We start from the raw sequence: 26,762 nt of genomic DNA on the forward strand, positions 1-26,762 counted from the left end.
TTGTTTATAGAGTTGTAAATACTAATATAAATTTTATTTTTTGATTTTATGATTTCAATTTTCTATTTTGTGTTGCTGATATACAGAAATACAACTGATTGATTATACTGTGGGGGTGGTTTCAAGACACCTTGCAGTTACTGTCTTCAGGATTTTGGCGCTGCAACCACCATAATATAAAACAAGTCTGAACTGAATGACCAATGATGAGGGGGTAATGGTCCAACCAGTAAGTAATAAATTGCTGTGTTTTAAGCCACTAAGTTTTTAGACGGTTTTGTTATGAAGCTAAAGAAGCCTTTGCCCGGATAGCATTAGATTATTCTGGCTGGTTTTAATTCAGAGGAGCTTCTTCCTTCCTGAACTTAAGAGTCAGGGGGCAATTCCTTTTTGTCAGAGATTATTATCCACTAAGGCTCATCTCAAAATGAGGGTAAGTTATGCCCTCATGTACAGATAAGTCTCTCTTAAAGGTTTTGGATTTGTACAGGCTGAATATGGGTTTCCCCACTAAGGATTTTAAGTTTCCTCTGCTTCAATTTTCTTCTATCAGGGCATTCTGCTTTAACTCTCAAGTGGTCTTGGCAGGAAAAGGGATCTCAATGTAAAATAATATATATAACAGAATAAACTTATAACTGTGTCGAAGATGGCAATAAGTTGAATTGTAACAGGCAAATTATTATAAAGTTAAGACTCATTTACCTGATAGGTAATCCCGTAACTGAAATAAGCTGATGATCAAGGCTTTTTCAGCCTGCATCGCAATTCACATATATGGGAAGTGACATATATCTTTATTTGTAGGAAATTAATAATAGAAAAGAAGAACCAAAGGAGGTCTGAATGTCTGAACTGGAAATACTGATTAAAGGATCTGGGCCACACCCAACATGGCACAAGATGTCTGAGTAAATTATTCTCATACTAAGAAAAATAATACAGTTACTGCTACCTTAAGATAAAAGATTAGGAAGGAAGGACAAACAAAAATGCCTATCTAATGTATTTAGCCTTTGAGGCTTCAACATTATAATACTGTCAGAAACTTGAGTTTCTGAAACCTAACTGAACTACTCTGTATTTTTATCATTACGTGCACTTTGTTTTCCACAAATAATTGAAGTTTGCTTTGAAATATTAGGCAATCTCAATAGTATTGAGAGAAGCCAGGGAAAGAGGCTTTTGTTGTTGTTACTGTTTTTAACCTACATTTAAATTTAGAACAGTATCATTTAATTGGTAAAGGAGAATATTTCAGTTAAAACTAACAGGCTGGGTGTAGTGGCTCATGCCTATAAATTTCAGCACTTTGGGAGGCCAAGGCAAGAGGACTGCTTGAGCCCAGGAGTTCCAGACCAGCCTAGGCAACACAGTGAGACCCTGTCTCTACAAAAAAATCAACAGCAATTAGCTGGAAATGGCGGCACACTTCTGTGGTCCCAGCTACTTGGGAGGCTGAGGCAGGAGGATGGCTTGAGCCCAGGAGATTAACACTGCAGTGAACCATAATCACACCACTGCACTCCAGCCTGGGCAATAAAGTGAGCCCTGTCTCAAAAACAAACAAAAAAAGCCTTAAAAGCCTATCTGAGTGTTAAGACTGGGCTTATACACGCCCTTTCTCACCTACAGATTTTCCTTTCAGAACTCTTTTCTATTCAAAACCTACAAGGTTTTATTTTGACTAGGAAAACTAGGTCATTAGCGAGGAGATTCGAAATCTTTCAAGAAAGCATTGTGAAAACGATGTATCTTCTCGATTCTTCCTTTTGTATACAAACTCAAATGGTAAGAATTACAAAAGTTAGATTTTTCTCACTGGAATGGGAAAAAAAGCATGAAAATGTGTCTTCTGTATTTGTAGAAATAATAAAAATATTCTTTAAAAATACTAGAAAGGAAGAAAAACCAACATAAAAGTATACTATAAAAGGGATGCATCTGTAAAGGAAGTAGAAACAGTCGATGTTATGTTGAGGCTGCAAGTTGACAAGAGGCCAAGATGAATGGGATACAAGAGACTGATTTGAGAGGATAAGATAATCAAAGATATTTCAATACAGGAAAAATAAAACTCTGTTGAAATCTATGAAAACTGTTAATAACAAATTAATTCTAATTTAACAAAATGCAGCTATAAATTAGACTGTATCAACATAAGAAAAAAGCTGAGGATGTCATCCAGACAGGAGGAAAAATAATGAAAATAAACTAATACTTTAGTAATAATTACAGATAGTATGCTGATTATGATAAACTAGATAATGTAAATACTTAACAATCAAGCTCCAAATAATCTAAGTAAATGCTGAGAGCTGTTATGAATTTGATGACTGACTTTTTTTCCCTGACTACACAAGTCAGAGACACACAGTAACCACTGTCAAACATCACTATTTCATAACAGCACTGGAGAGAGCAAAATGCTTTTGAATAAAAGGTTGAGATCCAGAATTTTACATAATCAAATTTTCAAGCATGCAGTATTTCCAAGTATGGTTTCTGTAAACTCAAGTTTTACAAAATGTTGTTTAAAAAGGGGGTCTTATAAGTCAAATAGGTTAGGTAATCGCTGCAAAATTTTGGTATTTACACTGTGCATTACTCAAAAATCAAAGTTTCTGAAAAGTTCTGCAATAAATAACCTATCATTAATAACTCAAGCACTGCCCACATCTACTTGATTCTACAGTATTTATTATCATTCCATTGAACACTTAAAACATACTTTAATAAACATTAAGATATTCCGGTCTTCATTTTTATATTTTATCTTGATAGGCAGTTTTAACTATTATTCATCACTAAGGACCTAACAGATGGGAGAAAAAACAATTAGCCTTCATAACATATCTAGTTAGAGGTTAGAAAGTGAAATAAATTAAAATGCACACCGGGATAACTAAAAATTACATGTAGGTAAACCATTCTTTTACTTTATAATCATAAGTACAACACTGGTTCAAAACAGAGAAACAATGAAAACATAAAGCCAAGTTAAAAAGGAACTAGGTCTCCATCCCTTAAGATTTCTGCTAATACTCTTGGAAATTCCACAATGATGAAGATAATTCTCTCCCAGCGGTAAACTAAGCTTTCAAGTTTGAAGCATTTTATCCTTTTTAACTTCTGTGTGGAATGTTCCTTGTTCAAATTAACTATCTGCATATATTCAGGTGTAATCTCAAGTGTCACCTCCACCAAAAGGTCTTCCCTTATCATTTCATCTAAACTCAGCTTTCCCAACTCCAACTTCATCAAACATTATTACACTGTTTTGACTTCTTGATTTATTCGATTACCAATACAATCCAGTGCCTAGAATAGTGCCAGACACATAGTGGATGCTCAACAATTACTTGTTGAACGAATTAACACTATTTTAGCATAGTAGCTTTCCATTTGTTTTATATACCAATCACAGTTACAAAAGGGTAGCAAAAACAGGTTTATTATTTCAGTTTAAAAAAATGAAAGTAACACTTTGCAACTTAATTTAAAAAACATGGAAAGTTGCCTACTCTGTGTGTGCAATATTGTTTATGTGTATGTCAAAGGTTCTTCTCTTCAACTCAAAGAAGGCATACAATTTCTAGATGGTTTGAGTAAGTAAGAGTAAAAACAATCTTGAAGACATCTTTTCAGCATTAATACAACAGAGGGCCAGTCTTACCTCTAAAAAGTAAAACCTGTTTAAAGTTTTGAAAAACCTTTAACTTCTGAAATCAACATGAGTTATTTCAGTTAAAATTTAGCAGACTGAACATAAGGACTATTCCAGAGTAACAGAATAACTGAGAAGTTAAATGACCAGAAGAAAAGTAATTAAGGTGAATTCTAAACATGAAACACAACAGGAAAAAGTGACTACCCACGCCTCCATTTCTTTATTCATTCATCTTGTATGACTGTTATAGTTCTTATATACCTATCTACTGTTCATACAGTTGAACAGCTACCTTAATAGGTAAACTAATAGATATGAAGATTGACATTTGAGAATATCTAGATCCAGGGCCTTTAAACAGTAGATTAAAGTGGGATTGATCTTTGGATCAAGTTATCCAGAATGTAGTTTTAATCTCTCCACAGCTGCACAACCACAAAGCATGCCAATACGTCAACTTCTAGTTTAAGACATCTACACACGAGGCAGGTGGATCACTTGAGGCCAGCAGTTCGAAACCAGCCTGGCTAAACCCTGTGGCTACTTAACAAACAAACAAAAATCTACCCAAAGGTCATCTACTTTTCTCTCCAAAAGGGGCTCCAAAATTTCCACCTTTCTTCAAGTTTGCCTCAAAGCAACCCATAGTGATTTCTCTGGACATGAAAGGTGATTTCAGCTCTGACAAAGGCAGGTTGCTTTTTGTTTTAATCAGAATGCTCTAGACTTGTTACCTGTCTACATTTTCTCTACATCATAAAATCTCCAAATCGATGTCTGAATAAGAAATGTGAGACCTTCCATTTTTGGCAGACATAACTTATTTTCTAAGTAACAACAACAGGAACAAAAAACTTGTTAGACAAAATAATCATGCAAAGGTTTCTACATAAAAAAAAAAAAAAATGCCAGGTATGAAAAACTTCTGCCTGGTATACTATGAAATATTAGCCTCAGATTCCAAAATTCAGAGAAACAAGAAACCTCAGCATTGAAATCTAATTATTTACAAAGCAGCCACCACCAACTCAAGTTATTGGTTCTTAATTACACTGTCATTCTTCCATATGGCACAAAATCCAGGCTTTAAACTTGCCTTGTATGTTCTTGAAGAATTCTTTATCAAGAACAGAAAAACCTTAAGATTCTCATGTACATGTAATACATACACTGATATATAAAATGCATATACATATATTCTTTTATAGAAATAGAAGCAGGCTATAAGTAGATCTTAAAAACTAATCGACTCTCAGATACTAAGTGGATTCCAGAAGTTCGGAAAATGGCTGTTAAGACTGGGTCAAGGTCACACACAATAAATTAAATGTGCCTAAAAGTATATTGTTCCAGTTTTAAGGAGGATGCTGTGTGTTTGAATTTAACATCAAGGAACACAGCCAAAAACTAGAAAAAAAAAATGAAACAAATAAGCAACTGGTCCAACATGTTAGGGAAATTTTAATAACCTAATCTGTAAAGCCAGAATAAAGTATTTTAAAAGGTTTTGAAAAAGTGAACATTAGCTTCCTGTCATAATCCAGGAAAACAGAAAACTATAATACATACATCTGGTGTGCGAACACTCAAATTTAAAGGAAAATGACCTAATATTGACCTAATTTAATTATTCACCAGGCTGAATTCTTTTAACACTCAGCATTCTTCACCCTTTAATTTTAATCTGTATCTCCACTAGCATAAAGATTTTTGCCTTCACTTCATTCTGTATACTGTGTACCATTCCAGTCTGTTACTTCATTTAAAAATAAAAGGCTTAAAAAAATTACTATAAATTACCATCAACAATTTGATTTGCCATTATTAGGTTTCTAAATAATGCTGAAATACTCTATTATCCAAACCTGCTGTCATCTAAATAGATACTATTCTAACAACTCCAGTAATCTTTTACCAAATAAAAATTACTTTTAAATGGGGAACAATTTGAATGATGAGGCTTTCTAACAGATTGTAAGATAATCAATGTAATGTACACTAGAGGTAAGGATGACCAAGTCTTACCTTTATCAGTTGTTACTTTTTCTATGCATCTGAAAGAAATAAGAATCAAACATTAATGAACAATCTAGCGCATTTTCTGAAAACATAAATATTTATCTCTTTCAGATTCACCTGCAGAGTGATAAAGCAAGCATCTAGACCAGTGTTGTCCAATAGAATTTTCAGCAGCGATAGAAACATATATGCACTGTCCAATATGGCAGTCGCATGTGGCTACTGAGCACTTGAAACATTCAGTAATTGTGAAACTGAATTTTTAACTTTGATTAATGTAAATTTAAATAGCCACATGTGGCTACCACAACTGACAGCATAGAGCTAGAATATCATTCAAAACAGCTGTTTTTAACTAAGATATTGATACAAAGAAAATATTACTCATTTTGTTATATTGTGATTATATAAGAAAATGTTCTCATTTTATATAAATGTACTAACTAGAGATGAAATGACAATGTTTTGGATGTGTTCCAAAGTACTTCTGTCAAAACAGGGAGGACAGACATAGCAAGCATAGCAAAATCTCAGCGAGGTGATCAACACTGCGGTTTCATTATACTATTTTCCCTATTTTGTGTATATTTAATAATTTTCATAATAAAAACTTAATGAACTGTTAAAAAGACCCAAAATTGTTTGTTAAAACCAAATCAAAATGTACTTGTGAAAAGGCAATAATAGATGGACCTCACAAGTAAACGTAACTTGCTCTTTACAAATTAAAAAGCAACAGTAAAGAACTTAAAAATTGTTACAGCCTGAAGACTTTTTAAAAACCCCAAAAAACACCAAAAATCAGATATATCCCCAGGTTTTTAATTCAGAAAAATTCCTCTCATACATAACTGGTGAGGACAGTATAATGAACTTCCTATACTTACTACTAAAATTCAAAAGTCAACAGTCCTTGAACGTTTATCATATAGATACCACAGAGTATCTCTGAACAGTACAAAGTATTTTTGTTGTTGCTCCTCCCAAAATACAGTGAAGACTCCCTATATATAGTAAAAACTCTATTATGTTACAACGTTATAAATAAATAACACAAAAATCTATTCTACTTAGAAATAATAGTTATCATTGTTTATTCCATACTTTTTTAAAAAGACTGGTATTATAATTTTATTTTAAATCACATTACCAATGTCCCAATTAACACACCATAACTGCTAATCATCCTATCTTTAAATAAAAACTGTAAAAATAATTGCTAAATTTTTGAGAAATTATATAACAAATTTCCCCAAAAACCTTTAAAGTTGGTTCAATGTTTCTATCATCATATTAAGATCCTGATCACTCAGGATTTCAGTCTTGTACACCTGAAGGCTTCTCCAAAGAACTGTAAGTTTTTTCAATTCAGAATATTACTAACTCTTCATCCTCACTACCCATGACCTTTAAAAGGGAAACAGCAAGAAAGGTCACCTAAAGGTTTATTACTGTTTTAATTTTACCAAGAAAATACACCAAAAATGGAATTTCATATACCAGAAAATACTTTCTTAATCGGAATCTGAAGGAAGATATCTAAAAATACGCAGTATTAACTAATATGGTTACTCCAAAGTGAAATTAGAATTTTAAAAAATTATTTGTCCCTAAAGTTTTGAGTTCTGAAATGTACAGGATAAACAAACGGCTACTATATGTAAAAATGAAAAGAAGCCTTATACATTTTAACCTAGTCTTAATTTGACAATTTCATTCCCTATTAGCAGAACACATGGATGAATCAGAAAAAAGTCTTAGGCAAAAACTACTATACTAATGCTACTAGATATCTTGTGGAGTGTATTTATTTCAAGAATTAAAGAGAGTATATAAATGTGCACTTGAAATAACTGCAATTTACTGGCTAACATACAGCAAATGATCAGTCTTACTCTTAGTATAGATACATAAACTTTCTTCAAATTTGGTTTCTTTTTCCTACTAGCTTTCTATGCTTCAATTTATCATGATTCTAGCATTTAACTCTGTGCCTTTCTCTTGAGCACTGTATGAAAAATTTTTATTTCCCCTTCATCCACAAATATTTCCTCTTCCCAATAACTCCTCATTGTGAAAAGAAGTTGTTAAAAACATCAGATTATAAAAACTGTAAGCTAAATATGGAACTATAAAGCTCACCTCACAAATCTATAAAATATCAATTATAAATGAAGCAGATCTAAAGAGGTTAGGTGACTTGCTCAAGGCCACTTACTGCATAATACAAAGCTGGAACATAAAACTTTCTGACTAAAGTCCAGTGCTTTATCCACTCTATTATTTTGTCTTCCAATGGGAACAGAGGTTTCAACTAATCCAAATCTATCTATTTCTTGACCTTTTAAACTATGGTATACTTTACTATCACTTTAATTAAGAGAATCAAATTAGGTTCAACAGCTGTTTACTAAGATTGTATAGAGGGAAATGCTGGGATATGGAAAAAGGACTAGAGCAAACAAGTAATACAGAATAAACCTTTCTTTTTAAAATTGTCAAAATGTCATTTGGAAAATAGAAATGATTCAAAGTCAAAAGATACTAGACCAGGGTTTGAACTCAAAACCTCTTGAAATCTCTTAAAGGATTAAATTATGTAGAAAAAAACTAAGTCTTAAAATGTATTTTATGACTGAAAATCTGTATACCATACACACGTGACATATCTCCACTAATCAACGCATCTTTCCCTTACACCCCAAGGTCCTTGAAGACGAGGGCCATGTGTCATTTTACTTTCTACCACCTAGTTCAGCATAGCACCAGGCCCAGTTACTGATCAAACAAGTTTGCCGAGCTAAAATGCTTTAGCATGCCTTTGATTTCCAGATTATGGAATAAGGTAAAAATGTGTAACAAAAACTCTATTGTGATGAAAATTTGTTTAACCTGATCAAAAACACAGTCAAGAGATAATTTGTGGGCTGAAAGAAGAATACCATTGTCACTACTATCTTTTATGATATTGGATGGCCGGGGGTGGGAGGGTGGCGCTAAGAATTCAGACTTATTTCTTCCTCCCCACAAGGAACACTGTGCAGAAAAAAGGAAGGAATTCAATTAAGTCATCTTCATCCATATACAACAGTAACATTTATATGGAATTAAAGCACCACTAGTACTTTGTTGCCAAGAGTTAGGGCAAAAATAAATCATAACAGCAGGTAAAATTACTATTTTAGATAAAAATTGTTTATTTTCCTTCAAAAATTAAACAGCAAGCCGGGCGCAGTGGCTCACGCCTATAATCCTAGCACTTTGGGAGGCTGAGGCGGGTGGATCACCTGAGGTCAAGAGTTGGAGACCAACCTGGCCAACATGGTGAAACCTTGTCTCTACTAAAATTACAAAAATTAGCCGGGATTGGTGGCGGGAGCCTGTAATGCCAGCTGCTCGGGATGCTGAGGCAGAAGAATCGCTTGAAGCCAGGAGGCGGAGGTTGCAGTGATCATCGTGCCACCGCTCCACCCTGGACAACGGAGCAAAAACTCCGTCTCAAAAAAAAAAAAAAAAAATCAAACAGCAGGTACCATTTTAGACATAGTTATCTTAAGAGATATAGGTATATTTAACTTTAACTTTCAAGTGGTAGGTGAGAATAAAAGGAAATTTTAAAAATATTTTAAATATTACCTCTCTACGTATCAAAAAGTGAAAAAATCATATTTTGCATAATTTACATGAAAAACATCACTACAGACCACTCACGGCTCTACCATCCCACCATTACTGAAAACGGCAACTTGCACTTAGTATTTATTATATAACAGGCATTCTGTCTAGCGCTTCACATGCTATATTTAATTCTCACAAACTCAGGTGGTAGAGATTACCGTCTATAGGTGAGGAAACTAACGCATGGGTAGGTTAAGGAATTTGCCCAAGGAATTCAGATCCAAATGAGGTCAATGATATACATGTATCTTTTCAAATGTATGAGGTTAAACAATATAGAACTATAAAATTTTTATATGAAATGCATCTACAGCAATCAGAATTCTAATTGCAGCTGAATTTGTAAGTACAGATTTTTGCTGTCGACAGAACTGCAGTTCTTACAATAAATTCTCTAAATTATGTTAACTTAGCTGACATTCAAAAATTTGAAAGCATATCTAATACCACAACATGATTATCTCTGAATTTTATTCCTCTGAGAGGCTTCTAAGGCAAGCATGCCAAGGCACAGGCTAAACTTAATTTTGGACAAACTCTGTTTCAAGTTTTAAATCTATTAGGTCTGCTGTAAGTCAAACCTTGCCACTATCTCTACTGGAGGAAAGGGAACACTTAAAACTGACTCCCCTTCACTTCAATTTTCTCTGTTTTTACTAATTTGTTTTCATTCAAAAGTCAAAGGTCACTAACGATGTTTTCAGTCATGAATTGACTAATGTGATTAATTTCTAGAATTTACAAACTTGTGTGCTTCAGTGTTAACACATGAGTATTATTTTGACGAACAATTTAAAACAATGCTCCTGGCCACCTGTTCATGTTTCCTCTACTACTTCTAGGTAATAAAGGAATTCCTCTCAGATGATTCTAATTTTAAGGATGAAGTTCCTACATTTAAAAATATAAAACACAAAAATAAAACTTATGCTACTTGGTAAAAACAAACATTAAAGAATGCTCATATAATTTTATATGAAAGACTCCATACTAAAAATCGTAGCAGTGGGTTTTTACCCTGACCATAGTAACTGGCAGATTTCTCAAAAGAATGAGAAGTGGTGTGAAAATTCAGAAAAGTGAAAAAAAAAAAAAAAAAAAAAGCTACATAAACATACCAGCACAGCTGGCTCTTGAGCTAACGCGAAGAGGGGGACGAACACATTTTTGAAGGCTATAATCGGGCTGTGGATTCCCTAAAGGGCATGTGATGTAATACTGGAGAGTCGCCTAAAGGAAAGGGATAGGTTGACAAAGGGGGTGCGGATGCCAGAGAGAGGGATGAGCCTGAAGGTGGCAGGGAGGAGGTGGATCACGAGCTAGTGCAGGGGTGTGTCAAAAGATGATTTCGGGGAGTGGGAAAGTGGCCCGACAAGCGAGGGTACGAGAGAGAAGGAAGGGTGGCGCAGAGAGGCTCCCGGGGAAACGGTGTGACATCTGGCGTGCGGAGCCGGCAGGGGGCAGAGCAAGCAGGATGTCACGTGGAGCAGGCGCTACGGGAGCCGAGAGGGTTGCGTACGGACAGAGGGGGGTCTTTCCCACCGCCTGAAAGACTGTTACTCACAGGAGTCGCGGACTCTTCTTGCCCTGAACTGGAGACGGGGACTTCGCGGCCTGGGGCTGCTGCCCGGGGACGTCGGGAGGCCTGGCGCTGGGGCTGCTCCTCCGCCGGCGGGGATACTCGGCCTTCCTCCGGCGGGACACAGCTGCAGCGGCGGCGGCGGCCGCAGCGGCCCGGCCACGATCCCGACCTCCCCTCAGCACGCGGCTGCTAGTGGTCCCTGCAGGCGCCGCCGCGGCCGCCTCAGGGGGCCGTTGTTGGGGCTCCTCCGGAGCCGCCTCGGCCACCTCTCCCCCTTCCTGGTCCTGCTGCTCCGGGGGTCTCGGCTCTTCCGTCTCCCCCGGCATCGGGGCTTGTCCGTCCCCCACCCCCTAGTCCCAGGCGGCGGAGGCGGAGGCGGCGGCCTCGGCGCTGCTCCCCCCGCCCCCTCGCCTCCAGAAGCCTCCGGCTCACTCTCACCCTGCGCTCCTCTTTCCCCCCTCCCCTCCGCCGGGCTCCGAGGGCGCCCCCCCCACCCCCTGCCACTCAAGGTTTGCTACCGCTGGCGGCGCGCGCGCGCCCGCCACAGACGCTCAGCGGGCCAATCGGAGAGGAAGACAGTCTTCCTCACCCCGCCCCTCGCGGTCTTACACGCAGCGACGTTCCAGGTTCCCTCCCCCACCCCTTCCTTCAGCCAATCAGGAAACGACTAAAAGGGAGCGCGCGAGGTTTCCTTCCCCGCGCACCCGTTCTCACCGTTAAACGGCTGTCTCGCGACAATCCCAAAGTGACCTTTTCCCCCCCTCCAGAGTTCAATGCGCGCTAGGGGCAGTACGAAGGGGCAGGTCTCGCGAGGGAGGCGGGTGAGAAGAAATCGCACCTCTTTCCCTGCCTCACGCGCACCCTAGACTGGCTGCGCGCGCACCTGCCTCCCTAAGGAGCCACTGATGCCGCAAGGGCTCTTTCTATTCTTCTTTAGGCCGCAGAGGTAGTCTGGGCGTTCTTCCTCCTCCACCCTACCCCACTTTCCTGTCTTTGGCCTTTCTGTCCCCAGCGCCGCCAGATCTTGCGCGGAGAAGGGGGTAGTATTTTGAGCTGTCGCTTCTCCTTTAAGAAAAAAAGCCCCGTCGGTTGCCGGATGAAAGTCTCTGAAAAAATGGCGGCGGCAAAACGGAGGCGGGGTTGTGGGTTAACGGGGGCCCGCCTCCTGGCGCATGCGCACCGTTAACTTAACCAAGGGCATTCTGGGAGATGAAGTCTTATTTCGCCTAGGCTTTAGAAAAAAATAGATGGGAAACCAGAGACAGAGAGGATGCTGGGAAGTTCTGACTGATTCACGACGGGAAAGGTAGTTTACTTTCCGCAGCCTAGCGTTTACTTTTTTTTCGGGAGGCAGTGTTTCCGGGTTAGGTCGGGAAACGCGTGCCATACATCCGGGCTCAAACGTTGAGCCAATTGCTGGTCTGATGGGAGGGTTTTTCCTATTTTTTGTTACTTTTTATCTGGGCGTTGGCGTACCTTTCTCGGGGTGTCTGCGTAATTGCCCCAACTTACCTTGGTTTGGTCAGATGACACCTCCTCTGGAACTGGCTAGCCAGCGTTCATGTCTACATTATTGATCTCGTCGTCCCCTGTGTGAGTCACTCACCTGTGAGCTCCTAGAGGTCAGGGAATGAATGTGGTTCCGTGGGGTCATCTGGCCCTCGGAGCGCTAGTACAAGGCCCACTACTCAGTTGGCTCTTAATAAAATCTGTGAAACGAATTATAAAGTTGCTTTTCTACTAGACCTTGTTGGGACACCAAGAAGCCTTCGTCGGTTGCTTAACTTGGCTGCGGTGCCCGACCTGGAGGAAGGCGAAAGGGTTGTTAGCGTGACCAGACTCTGGTGACCTACACTGAGAAGCTGAAGGGTCTCTTAAGCTCTGCGGCCGGAAGCCATGTGCTTCTGCGGTTTATACAATAGCAACTTTATCAGAAGTTACTTTTCTGCACACTAGCGTGTGACGTTAATTTGTCTTCCTGATTCATCAAAGGGAGTTTCCGTTGCAGTTGGTGATGCTGTGGGCCTCTCGCATTTCTTTTTTCCTTTCATCCATAACAATCAAGGAACGATTTGCAAGAACACCCTTTACCCCTGGAAAATAAAGCATCCAGGGCTAAAAGCCCCAGAAGAAAGAAGCTGGAAACAAGATCTGGGGATCCAATTTTAAATTTCACATTAATCATTCAGTTAAACTGTAGGCAAGTGCTGAAGTACATTTTTCCTTCCAGTACTTTGACTCAGATACCACTTCATATTAGACAAATGTTTTATGTTCTCTACTGAGTATTTTACATTTTCATAGGGCTAATGTCATTTTCAGTTGTAACAATCGATTGGCATAGTGTCAATGGAAATTTTTTCAGATTGAGTTTGCAGTAAGCCGACTTTTGGAAGGAACAGTGCTGACATCCATTGGATGCTCAAAGTAATACAGAGGAGAAATCTTTCAAAAAAAAATGTACAGACAGTGGAATGAAGAATGAATTGTTCCTTTAAAAAAAAAAAAAAAAAAAAAAGCCACTGTGGGCTGGTTGTGGTAGTCCACCCCCGGAATCCCAGCGCTTTTGGATGCCAAAGTGGGAGGATCCCTTGAGCCCACAACTTCCAGACCAGCCTCTACACAAAAAATAAAAAACAAAAATAAATAAAAATAAAGTTTTTAAGCCAACTTAGTGGCGTGATGGCATGCACCTCTGGTCCTAGCTACCCCAGAAACTGAGAAGGGCAGATCGCCTGAGTCCGGGAGTTCCAGTTGGAGGTTACACTGAGCTATGCTAGTACCATTGCACACCAGCCTGGGTGACAGAGAGCTTGTCTCTTAAAAAATTAAAAAGACTACTGTGTTGTAGAGGAAAGATCGCAGACTTTGAAGTCTTCTATTATAGTAAGTAGCAAAGCTACCAATTAATTATAGCAAGTTGCTATTCCATGAACCTATTTCACCATTGGTAAAAAGGGAAGGGGAAATCTACTTCACAGGGCCATAATTAGAGTTCCTTACATATTGCCTTTTTATAGTAGGCCTTTGGTAAATGTTTCATTCAAGGTGAATAAATCACAGTGGTTAAAAAAAGTGAAGAGTTAACCTCGGTGTCACTTTCCAGAGAAATTGCTATAAGGCAGTGTATCTAGACAGGGATTATGCTTAACTGAGATGCACACAGTTTAACATCTGGTGTCAAACCTCGCTTCCTTCTTTGTGACCCCCCTATAGATGTTTGCTTTTTGGACCACTGAGTAAGCCAGGCCCTGAGAGTCCAAGCATGAATCCACTTCTGCCCTACTTTTAAGGATTTATAATCCATGCAGGAAAGCAGATAAGCATAATTTCTGAATAAATAAAGACAACAAAATGAAATGGATGCTGGTCAACTCTGATGGAAATTTTAAGAAAGAGACTATGCCTCTGTGGTTCCCCAGCTTCACAGAAAGAAAAAAAAAAAGAAAGGTAGATGCTCAGTTAGAGTGGGGTACCTACACTTGGAAAAAACGCAAGTGTAAGTCTGCCATGCCCATGAATCCAAGATGAATCCTGGCACAGATTAGGTCCTCAGTTTTTGCAAAATTAATTTTGAATCTTTATCACCCTGGCCAATGCACTACCATAACTCAAATCTCACTATCTACCTTTCTATGTCAATCCCATTTTTAAAACTGTATAACCTATGAAAAAAAAAAAAAAGCTCACCAAATCAAAAGAGAGGAAGTGCTAAGCAAATACAGGAACCAAAAAGGGTTATAGAGGCTGCCTTATGCTGTCTCATCCAGTTCCTTTGCGGTCCTCTTCTTCAGCACATGCCAAAGCTGTTCCTCACGGCCTGTGAGACAAGAGCATCTTGGATGTAGGACAATGGAAGAATTAGGTGAGTGAGGAGCTTCTTGGAGGAGAAACTCTGAGGGAGTGAAGACTTGGCTGCCATCTCCGTGTGTGGTGGGGTATACTTCTGGTTAGACTGAGGGTAGTAATGGAAGATTTTATTTTCACTTCTCTCCTGTCCTCAGCCCTGCCAAGAGTGAAGCATGAGGAACTATGATTGTTTTGTGGAACTATGGGCTCACTGTTTGCAGTGGCAAAAGAGATGGAGAGTTTGGTGCTAACCACAGAGTAAACTCTTGGCAAATACTTTCGGACTGGATTGTGATTGAAATTGCTATTTTATTATGGGCATTTTGCCCTTTGGAGTTCACTGGAGATCATAGGATGGCCACATAGCAAGACAATGCAGAGACGTGATTTGAGGAGGAAAAGAAAGAGCAAAAAAGGAGTTGGGGTGTTATGAGGAAGAAAAAATGGACTAGAAGTATAGGAATGAGGGATCTGTAGAGGTTGGAAAAAGGACAGAGTGGTTTCATTTGTTCCATGTTTTAGTCTTAAATCAAGAAGGCATAGCACTCTAACTCTAGTGATGTTGTTGCTAAGCTTTTTATTCAGAAGAATTCTGAAGGAAGAGATTATTATGGCCTGAAAATATGACACCTCCTTCCACTCCAAGGCAATTAAAACCAGCAGTGGAACTATCAGCCACATTATCCAGAGAGATCCTGGATTTCAAACCTTTGGAGTAATGTAAGGTTTGTCATTCTTGGGACTCATTCCATAGCCTTTGCCAACATCTGTTGCCAGCATCTAACTAACATTGAGTCACTCAACTTTACCCAATTTCCAAGCTGTATTAATTCCACAGTGTCCTGGTTTGGGGTGTGGTTGGGGATGGGATATGTCAAAAGTGCAAAAAACAACAACAAAAAAATATCTTGCACATTTTTACATTGTCTTAAAAAAAATGGCATGTGATTTCAAAGCTGGAGAAACAGGAAAAGTAAAGGGCAAATTACCAGGAGGCAAGAGATGTCAATGAAGTGAAAAAGGTAGTGTTTAATAACTATCAAACTGCTTTGGCGGTAAAGTCTATTTTGATACTGGGCCAGACTCTTTTGGACTTGCGGTAGAATCCAAATTCTTATCCTACATGAGTGCTGGAAGAACGTGAATTTCTGCCTGAGTTCCACTAGGGCTAGGGCCTTTGGTTTTTTTTTTTTTTTTTTTTTTTTTTGGCGGGGAGGACACTGAATGGCTTTCATGGCAAATAATTCAAAAGGAAACTAATACTTATTTAGTGAGTCAAGCAAAAACTAGACATTTTTACACGTGTTAATGATTTTAGTGTCTGCAGCAACCCTCTGAAATAGGTATTATCCACTTCTTTTTCAGATGAGAAAACTAAGAAAAAGAAAATAACTTTTTCAGTGTCATTGTCGGGAACACCTGACACCAAAACTAAGCAACAAGGTGCTCTCCTATTTTAGAAGTTTTTGGTTCTGGTGTTCTGGCCAATGAAGTAACCCAGATTTAACAGAAATTTATGTTGTTTTGCATTTCCTGAGCAGGCTAGATGTTAGGTAAATCTTGTCCTGGAATACAGAAAGTACCAAGTAGCCTGGAAGCTAGCAGTTGTGCAGATTATCCAGTTGGCTACATCTCCACAGGCTGTTGATGGCTACACTTCAACAGTTTCTTCAAATTGTCGTCAGCCCAGTAACTACTCTTGAGACTTGGTGTGGATCTTTCTTCCTGCTGGCAGAGAAATTGCATCGAGGACAGGTTGGCTCAAGTGAGCAAATATTTCCTGTCTGCAGTAGTGCCTCAGAGGCTAGCAGCTTGTATCCACCCAGAAGGTTTTACCTAAACCCTCATTACATAGGCATTAGGCATGATAGATAAAGAGGAACCAGGAGCAGATTCTGCCTCCGAATGAAATCCATGCAACCCATAGAGACTCCCAAGAGACCTCACTTTATTCCTTTCATGTTAATATTGATATATTTCATCTCCACAGTAAAAGACTACAGAGAAGAATTATAGAGTCTTCAGTCTTGTACCCGCTTCCCCCGCCCCCACCCTCCAGGAATCCCATATTTGTCATACTGAAATTAGTCATCTTCAAATTACAAAATCTGGCAAAAGGCATAATAACCTCAGAGTGTTGGTGATATGCAGACTCATGAAACAGGAAGAGAAAAGCCTATAACTCATGACCCAGAAAGAAGAGTTTTGATAACTTTGGTTAGCTGGTGCTTCTGAGGGCAACTTCCTGCTCTTAGTGGTATGTTTTCCTCTCTCTTATAATCTTGATTTTAATTTTGAGCTCAGGAGTATCTTTAGCTTCTAGTTAGAGCAAAGCTTAGAAAATTGAAAAGAAAGAGGTTCTAGCTTAATTGAAAGATGCAGAATAAAAATTCAAAATTCTCAAATTTGGTGTGGGGTCTGGCTAATAAAAATCTGAGGCAAAAAGTTTTCTTTCTCTTTCTACCTTAGTTATCCTTTCTTCCGTCTCTTTTTTTTTTTTTTTTTGAGACGGAGTTTTGCTCTTGTTGCCCAGGCTGGAGTACAATGGCACGGTCTCGGCTCACTGCAACCTCCACTTCCCAGGTTCAAAATATTCGCCTGCCTTAGCCTTCCCGAGTAGCTGGGATTACAGGCATGTGCCACCTTGCCTGGCTAATTTTGTGTTTTTAGTAGAGACCAGATTTCTCCATGTTGGTCAGGCTGGTCTTGAACTCCTGACCTCAGGCGATCCACCCGCCTTGGCCTCCCAAAGTGCTGGAATTGCAGGCGTGAGCCACTGCTCCCAGCCTATTTGTACTTCTTTTTAAAAACCTTCTATTATAAAGAAATTTAAATATGCAAAGGTAGAGAAAATAGTTTAATGAATTCTGATATACCCATCAACCAGTTTAAACAATCAGTTTTTCATCAGTCTTATTTCATATATAGGCCCACCCATTCCTTTCACCGCTATAATTATGTTAAAACAATTTCAGATGTCATTTTATCTGTAAATATTTTAGCACTAACCTCTAAAATAAATAAATATGTTTATACATATAACTGTAATGCCATTGCCATAACCACAACAACCTTAATAGTAATTCCTTAATATTGTGAAATACCATTATCACACCTAAAAACTTAACAGAATTACTTAATATTATCACATATCATTATTACATTTAAACAGTACTTACTTGATATTGTTTAATATCCAGTCAGTGTTCAATAGTCTTGATTGTTTCATTTTTAAGTATATTTAACGATCCAAATAAAGTTCATACACTGAAATTAATTGTAAGTCTCTCGACTTTTTAATGCTATAGGTTCCCCCTCATCTCTTTTTTCCCGTTACAGTTATTCATTTGCCCTAAAGTTTAGTTCAGTTTGCTTATCTCTAAAATGGTACATAAAAGTCAACATTTTTGAGAAATGAATGATTATGAAAGCGCTGTAGATTTCATTTGTTTAAAAAAAAAAAGGATTAGATCTCTTCTAATGCCATTAAGAAATATTCATTCCTCCAAAATCTAAAATAAATGAAAAATCTGGGTTTTTTAAAATGACCTGTGAAGTTTATTTTCCTTATGTGAGAACTTCAGATGTAGACAGGTCCTTAGATATAATATAATTCTGTGTTTAAAGTTCGAAAACTATAACTTGTGGTAAGAAATCCGCTAGAGATCCACTAACGGGTATTGAGCCGTAATTTGAAAAATACTGTTCTAATCCAATTGCCTTGTTATGTAGATGAGGAAACTGCATCAGAGAAGGACATGACATGCTCAGGATAACCCAGGAATACGTCTAAGACAGGAGACTGGAACTTCTAACTTTCAGTTAGTGCAGGGGCTAGGGATCAGATAGCTCAGATTCAAGTCCTGGTTCTGCACTCATGAGCTTAAGCAAATTATTTTTGTCTCTTTCTTGTGATCTACCAAATAAAGACAATAATATCATCTGCCTCAAAGTGTTAGGATGATTAAATGAAATGTGTACACTCCTGAGCACAGTGCCTGGCATGTGTTACTTTTTATTATTATTTATTTCTTTATAACAGATAGGTACTAGTAAAAAAAAAAAAAAAAAAAAAAAAAAAAAAAAAAAAAAAAAACCACGAGAGTAACAAATCCCAACTATTTAAATTGCAGCATCTTACTTGATTTTGTAATATCTCAGTTTTCTCCCCATTTTTTCTCTCCACACCCTAAAAGACAGAATACTTATACCTTGCTTTGAGAATTTTATTATGTGCTCAGGATAATTGTTAAGATTTAAGAAAAAATATCATTAGGATTAAGAATAAGTGGTATTTCCCTTGTATGTTTTGAAAAATGATGATATAATTGCTTGTATTTTTCTGATGGAAAAAAGCATTTAGGATTTTTTTCTTTCTTTCTTTTTTCTTTTTTTGTCTGTTTTTTTTTTTTTTTTTTTCTTCTTCTTCTTTGGAGACAGTGTATCACTCCTTTGGCCCAGGCTGCTGAAGTGTGGTGGTGTGATCTTGACTCAACGCAGGCTCACCTAGGCTCAGGTGATCCTCCCACCTCAGCCTCCTGAGTAGCTGGGACCACAGGTGCACGCCACCATGCTGGGCTGACTTTTTCGTATTTTAATACAGACTGGATTTTGCTATGTTCTGGAACTCCTGGGCTCAAGAGATTCTCCGCCTCAGCCTTCCAAAGTGCTGAGATTACGGGCATGAGCCACTATACTCAGCTCAGTTTTATTTTTTCTAATTAGGGATATTTGTGGGCAGTCTACCCTAAATGAATGATGAAAATTAATACCTGTAGTATAAAAAATCAAATTATAGCATGAGACTATGATATTGAATGCAACCATAGAAAATAAGAAAAAAACCACAATTTATGGAGGCATTAAACATTTCTTGATAGAATTCACCACATTCTTGAAGTGAAATAAGGAATAAGGGAAAGTATTTGAAAATAGCCATAACTGAAGAAAAGAAGGAGATGAATGTGGGCACAGTGAAGATACTTAAGGAGAAAATGACTTTAGAGACTTAAATATTCTCTGTCATGATTCTCTTACTTCTTATGGTGTAGATGCCTTATTGGAGGAACTGGAACGCTCCACCCTTCAGGACAGTGATGAATACTCCAACCCAGCTTCTCTTCCCCTGGATCAGCATTCCAGAAAGGAGAGTAACCTTGACGAGACTTCAGAGATCCTTTCTGTTCAGGATAACACAAGTCCCTTGCCGGTAACTTTTCATTTATTATAGTCCTTAAACATGGATGTTTGAATGCAGTTCTGAAAATTAATTGTATCCCACATAAAATGATATGAAAGAAGAATAATATATCCAAGAAAGAGAAAAAATAATGCCTCAATGCTCATCTAAAGTTGTTTTTGGAAAGAGGAGGAGAATTGAGAAAATCATCACAGAGGAATGAGTTTGAGCTTTTGAGAACTAATTTTTTTTTTTTTTGAGACAGTCACACTCCATCTCAAAAGCTGGAGTGCAGTGGCATGATCTTGGCTCACTGCAACCTTCACCTCCCAGGTTCAAGTGATTCTCCTGCTTCAGCCTCCCAAGTAGCTAGGATTACAGGCATGCACCACCACACCTGGCTAATTTTTGTATTTTTAGTAGAGATGGGTTTCGTCGTGTTGGCCAGGCTGGTCTCAAACTCCTGACCTGAAGTGATCTGCCCGCCTCGGCCTCCCAGAGTGCTGGGATTACAGGCATGAGCCATCATGCCTGGCCAAGAACTAAATTTTTTCTAATGAGTGCATGGTCACAGGCAGAGTATTGTCTGATTCACTGGGGATATTCTGTTACTGTGGGGGCATCAGAGATGCATGTTGCTGTTTGACTGGAATGATACTCAAGCCAGAGATCACCTGAGGAAGGCCAGGTGGCAGCTTAGACAAGTCTTCTCAGGGTGACTTTTTAGGGTCACCACTTCCCAGGTCGTATTTTCTGCTGAATAGATTAGGAAATTCAATTATTAGTTTACACGGAGATGATGAAGCTCTAGGGAACCAACTGAAGCTAACCAAACTGACAAGTGATTATATGTATATTTTAAAAACCTAGGGCAGGTGCAGTGGCTCAGGCCTGTAATTTCAGCAGCTTGGAAGGCTGAGGTGGGAGGATCACTTGAGGCCAGGAATTTGAGACCAGCCTGGGCCACATGGTGAGACCTCCATCTCTACGAAAAATTTAAAAATGAGCAGGGTGTGGTGACACGTGCCTGTGGTCCCCGCCACTCAGGTGGCTGAAACAGGAGGATTGCTTAAGTCCAGGTGGTCGAGGCTGCAGTGAGCTATGATTGCACCACTCCGTCCCAGCCTGGGTGACAGAATGAGAGCTTGTCTCAAAAAAACAAACAAAAAACAAAAACACAGAACTTAGAAATCAGATTTATTAATTTATGGTTACAGTTAAAGCAATCAAGCAAAGCAGCTGTATTTACTCATATATGCATTCTCTTCCTATGGATAAGTCTATATGGATGTACATTATAATTAAAAGGTTGCTTGATGAGAATGGAATTAGTGTAAGATGAATTAAGTAGATGGTCTTCATAGCTGGTAATTTTGTACTATGATGTTTTGATTTGTCATTGTTCCCTATATGAAATAACCAGAAGCACAGACCTGAAATTTGAGCTCAGGGGTGGTTTACGCCCTAACTGTTCTTTTCTCCAAACACATACACAGTTTTAAGGATATGAATTTGTCTCTATACTACGGAACCATTGTCTTTGTTCTCAATGTTAGATTATAGCTGTAGGCTCCTAAGTGGTCTCCTGCCCTTTCCCCCGCTACAGTCTGTTCTCAAGCAGCCAGGGTCACCTTTAAAAACTAAAGTCAGACCCAGTCATTCTTCTGCTCAAAACCCCACAATGACTCCCTATTTCATTTGGAGTAAAAGCCATAGTCTTACGTCGATGTTTCTGGGGTGACCATATATCCTGGTTTACCTGAGACAGTCCTGGGTTTATGCTTGTTTTTGTCACATGCTATTAACTTTACTTTTTACCCCAGATTTGCAATTTTATTTAAAGTTTTCTTATCAGTATTTGCATTAAGTAAGCCAGTATGGCTTAACAGACCTCCTTCCAGCTTCTTCCATGGTCTCCTCTAGCAGTGTATAGAACACATATTCAGTGAACAGTGCTCTTTTTTTTTTTTTTTTTTTACCCAAGATGGAGTCTCTTTCTGTCGCCCAGGCTGGAGTGCAGCAGCGCAATCTTGGCTCACTGCCATCGCTGCCTCCCAGGTTCAAGTGATTCTCCTGCCTCAGCCTCCTGAGTATCTGGGACTACCGGCATGCACCACCATGCCCAGCTAAATTTTGTATTTTTATTAGAGACAGTGTTTCACCATGTTGACTAGGCTGGTCTTAAACTCCTGACCCCAGGTGATTTGCCTGCCTCAGCTTCCCAAAGTGCTGAGATTACAAGCGTGAGCCATTGTGCCCAGCCAAATTCTGACTTAATTTTGGTCGAATGCAGAAGATGGCTAGTGATAACTTGTCTTTTTTCTTGATTCCGTTCAGATGAAACCTAGCTAGCAGCAACCGTTCAAGAATTATATGCAGGTGCTGGCTGTTAAAGCTAAGAGCTCAAGCACAAGTAGTCAGAGATAGCTAACTCTTCTGATCTTCGGTGGTAGCAGAAACATTTCTGAGGCTTTTCCCCCTGCTGGCCACTTGGCAAACCACCACTCGTGCCCTCCCATGGTCGTGTGGTAGGTGGCCTGTGAGATGCATGGAACCTCCGCAGAGTCAGTAGAAAATGGGAGAAATTGTGGCTTAATGTCATACAAATTTTAGGAAATAGAGGCTAAGTAATTTTGCCATAGAGTATAGTGTAACCCTAATTGTTTTATTAAAGCAGTTTTGTTATTATTTGTATATGTGAAGCTCTATTTGTTTTATTATATGGTAATGCCTTTTTAATTTTACAATTTTACAATAAACCCTTTCAGCAGTTAGCTCAAAACAAAACCAAAACAAAACACACATGTTTAATTGTCTCAAGAAAGCTGATAACTAATATGCAACATGTGGAAAATATTTGTCACTATCTACCATGCACCATACAGGCTCACTATCCCTTTGAAAACCGGAAGGTACAAATATGGTGAAGCAGCTTTGGCATCTATTTCCAAAGTTAATAATTTAAGAAGAACATGCCTTAAAATGACTTCAACATGGCAGCTGCTGGAGGCCTATGTATATATCATTGTGAAGCACACTTTCACATTAGTATCAAATAATTCACAAATTAATTTTGCTCATTTTCAGTTCCACATTTTCTTGTCCTTGTAAGTAAGCTGGTAATAATAAATGAGTGATTTTCCTTTACAAACCTTCAAATAATGTTTTTTATAATAGTGTCGTTAAAGGTCTCAGTTCAAAAATGTATTAATTCCGAAATGTTTCAATTTTGTTTTTTATCTAATTCAAATAATCAAAATAAAATATGTGAGAATTTATTTCCTGATCAAAAAGTGAAACATCTGACATTGTTAATGCCACTGTAAATTTAGTTGTAAAGCTCAACATTGAAGATAAACTGTTGTTTTGTTGTAAGAATAGGAATGCAAATGTTAATAGAGCACGCATTGCGATAAAATATTCTTACCAAGTTAACAAGCTATGGAGCAGAAATGTACTTGGAATTGGTTGTAATGTGCACAAAATTTGTGACTACATTCAAACAAGCTGCGGTATTCTGTCAGTCAAAATAGAAACTAAAATTGTCAAAATTTATAAATATAAATAAATACACACACACACACACAGATTATATTACTGATCTACAAAACTTTTCTGACAGAAGCTGATATCAAATACTACCATGCAAGGAAACATTTCAGAATTACTATATGTATATTCCTGTCTGTGTTGCATGTCATCAATTGGATTTCGGGAATGCCTGAGCCTTTGAAAAACCACTTTGTAAAGCAACCCAAATTTAGATTGCATTATGTTCAAGACCAGTTGAAAATTTTTGATCGATTACTCAATGAATGTAGCATGAAAATTCAGCCTTTGAAGCTTTTAGCAAGTTACAATTATGTAAAATAAGGCTTGCAAAGGAAGAAGCTCAAATTTCTCCCTACAAAAGCCAAGAAGGAATTGAACAAATCAAAAGATGAAAGCAGATATGGTTTGATTATCTAATTTGACAATTGTGCTTCAGAAAAATCTTTGATGTATTTTGAGTTCTAATTTTATCTGCATAAATTTTTATTCTCCACCAAAATGGAGAAAAATTGTGAAAGTCTATGATTTTACAATATCTAGATTTGGCAAAATGTTAAAACAATCACAGATATAGACAACTTGAAAGTTTTATCTTGTAAGAAAATTATTGAACAAAAGTGCTTTGAATGAAGATAGAAAGACAGCACCTATGATGACATTGGCCTGAAATATTTACATATTTTAATATAAAAAATGAAAAGATTCTTCATTTAGCAGAACTTACAGGTTCATCAGTATCTAGAGAAGAAATGTGTTCTCTGTTAAAAACATTACAGTCTACAGTGAAGCATCAATTAAAGTTGTCCACAATTTCAAATATATTAACCATAAAATGAAATTTTAAAAAAAGATTGCAGTTTTGTAAAAATAATAACTGTTTTTTTTAAAAAAATGGAAAAAAAACGCATGTTCCTGAAAAATTTCCACATCACAATGCTAGGGACAATAATATCTAAATAACCAATTAAGGTATGTGAATACATATCAAGAATAATTATCTGTACCATTTAAAAATATTCAGATAATCAATTTTTTTTTTTTTTTTTTTTGAGACAGAGTGTCACTCTGTTGCCCAGGTTGGGGTTCTGTGGCACAATCTCAGCTCACTGCAACCTCTGCCTCCTGGGTTCAAGCAATTCTCCTGTCTCAGCCTCCCGAGTAGCTGGGACTACAGGCACCCATCACCATACCCAGCAAATTTTTTTGTATTTTTAGTAGAGACGGGGTTTCACTATGTCTGGTCACTTAAGATGAGACAGGTCACTATCTCTGGTCTCAAACTCTCCTGACCTCTAATGATGTGCCTGCCTCGGCCTCCCAAAGTACTGGGATGATAGGCATTAGCCACCATGCCTGGCCAATATTTTTTTAAAGTTGCTTGAATGTTCACAAGTTTGTATCACTTTAAGATATTTCAGGAAATTTTTATTTTGAAAATAAATTTTGGATAGAATTATCTTATAGCTCCACTAATATAATAAGACCAAATTCAGGTCAATAAACGGATTTGTTTTTTGAGATGGAGTCTCACCCTGTCACCCAGGCTGGAGTTCAGTGGTGCGATCTCGGCTCACTGCAACCTCTGCCTTCCGGGTTCAAGTGATTCTCCAAGCCTCAGCCTCCTGAGTAGCTGAGATTACAGGTGCACACCACCACTCCCAGCTAAATTTTTGTATTTTTAGTAGAGACGGGGTTTCACTGTGTTAGCCGGGATGATCTCGATCTCCCGACCTCGTGATCCGCCTGCCTCGGGTGCCCAAAGTACTGGGATTACGGGCGCTAGCCACCGTGCCCGGCCAATAAACACATATTTTAAAAATGATATAGGCCGGGCGCGGTGGCTTACGCCTGTAATCCCAGCACTTTGGGAGGCCAAGGCGGGCGGATCACAAGGTCAGGAGATCGAGACCATGGTGAAACCCCGTCTCTACTAAAAAATAGAAAAAAAATTAGCCGGGCGCAGTGGCGGGCGCCTGTAGTCCCAGCTACTCGGGAGGCTGAGGCAGGAGAATGGCGTGAACCCGGGAGGCGGAGCTTGCAGTGAGCCGAGATTGCGCCACTGTACTCCAGCCTGGGCGACAGAGCGAGACTCCGTCTGAAAAAAAAAAAAAAAAAAAAAATGATATAATATGACTACTTTTGGAACCCCTTTTCTTTCTAAAAAATATCCCAGTCTGAGCATTTGGTGACGTGGCCACCTCATCTGCATGATTTGGCCCCTTCACTTGCTGCCCCTGTGTCTCTGGTTCACTCTGCTCAGGCCACACTGTCCTTCTCGTGTGTGGTTCCCCAGAAGCTCCAGGTGCTTTTCCTGATGGCCTTTCCACCTGGATCATGTGACCCCAGATACTTGCTTTCTTTCCTCACCTCCTATATAAGTCCTTGCTCAAGCGTCCTCTTCTCAGTGAGTCCTTCCCTGGTCAGTATATTTATAATTGCCATCTCCCCCCACTTCCCATCTTCTATCCAAAAGATTAATTTTGCATATTAATTTCTTTATTATCTGTTTTGCACCACCGGAATGTAAACTGCAGGGCTTACAGTTTTGATTTGATTGTTTTGCTTTTTGACTGCTACATCCTCAGTCCTGGCACATGACAGGCCCTCAATACATATTTGTTCAATAAATAAATGAATTGCCGGCCAACCACCTTTTAGATTCACATGTTATTTCTTTTCATATGTCAAGTTTAATAACATTATAGTGTCCCCCTAGGCACCATCCTGTTTAGTTAAAGGAGCTTAGCTCTGACCCATTTTATTTGTTTTATGGTTCTAATCAAAGGAGGATCAACTACTCTATTTCAGTGGTTTTTAGGCAAGAAGGGGCTGCCAGTATTTGTTCATATGCCAACTACTCTGTTTAGAATTTGGCTTTTCTTTGTGGGATGGCTGGTAATTTCCCTGGCTTGTGAAAGAACAGCTCATAGATAATGCCACTTGTTAGTCCCCTTTAAAAGCTACAAACATCTATTAACTATGGGTATCATTAAGCCTCAACATTCTGATAACAAAAATTTATTCTTTGCTCTTCTCTTGTCACTTACATATTTTAGGCGCAGCTCGTGTATACCACCAATATCCAGGAGCTCAATGTCTACAGGTATTTTTTTTTCTATTAAATGCTTTCAAAAATTAAAGTTAGTAGATAATTGTTATCTTTTTTTTTTTATTTATTTTTATTTTTTTATTTTTTATTTTTTTTTGAGGCAGAGTCTCGCTCTGTCGCCCAG

The 26,762-nt window shown here is 38.5% G+C and overlaps 2 protein-coding genes across 3 annotated transcripts in view; one reads left to right on the forward strand and one right to left on the reverse strand.

The window, feature by feature from the left end:
- The window catches only part of ZFP91 (ZFP91 zinc finger protein, atypical E3 ubiquitin ligase), a 41,802-nt gene extending 30,308 nt beyond the window's left edge, over positions 1-11,494 (reverse strand). For both annotated transcript variants that reach the window (XM_007997722.3, XM_007997712.3), the window contains exons 1-2: positions 10,932-11,494; positions 5,696-5,724 (exon numbers count right to left, since the gene is read on the reverse strand). In XM_007997722.3, the coding sequence (XP_007995913.2) occupies positions 5,696-5,724; positions 10,932-11,275 (373 nt within the window). In that variant the 5' untranslated portion in view covers positions 11,276-11,494. The remainder of the gene's footprint in view (positions 1-5,695; positions 5,725-10,931) is intronic.
- A 3,191-nt stretch (positions 11,495-14,685) lies between these two features.
- Positions 14,686-26,762, forward strand: part of LPXN (leupaxin) — a 45,693-nt gene continuing 33,616 nt past the window's right edge. Inside the window, exons 1-3 of the mRNA XM_007997754.3 lie at positions 14,686-14,814; positions 19,850-20,007; positions 26,586-26,632. Coding sequence (XP_007995945.3) covers positions 14,802-14,814; positions 19,850-20,007; positions 26,586-26,632 — 218 coding nt within the window. The 5' untranslated portion in view covers positions 14,686-14,801. The remainder of the gene's footprint in view (positions 14,815-19,849; positions 20,008-26,585; positions 26,633-26,762) is intronic.

Source organism: Chlorocebus sabaeus, chromosome 1 (assembly GCF_047675955.1).
Source record: "Chlorocebus sabaeus isolate Y175 chromosome 1, mChlSab1.0.hap1, whole genome shotgun sequence".
NCBI lineage: Eukaryota > Metazoa > Chordata > Mammalia > Primates > Cercopithecidae > Chlorocebus > Chlorocebus sabaeus.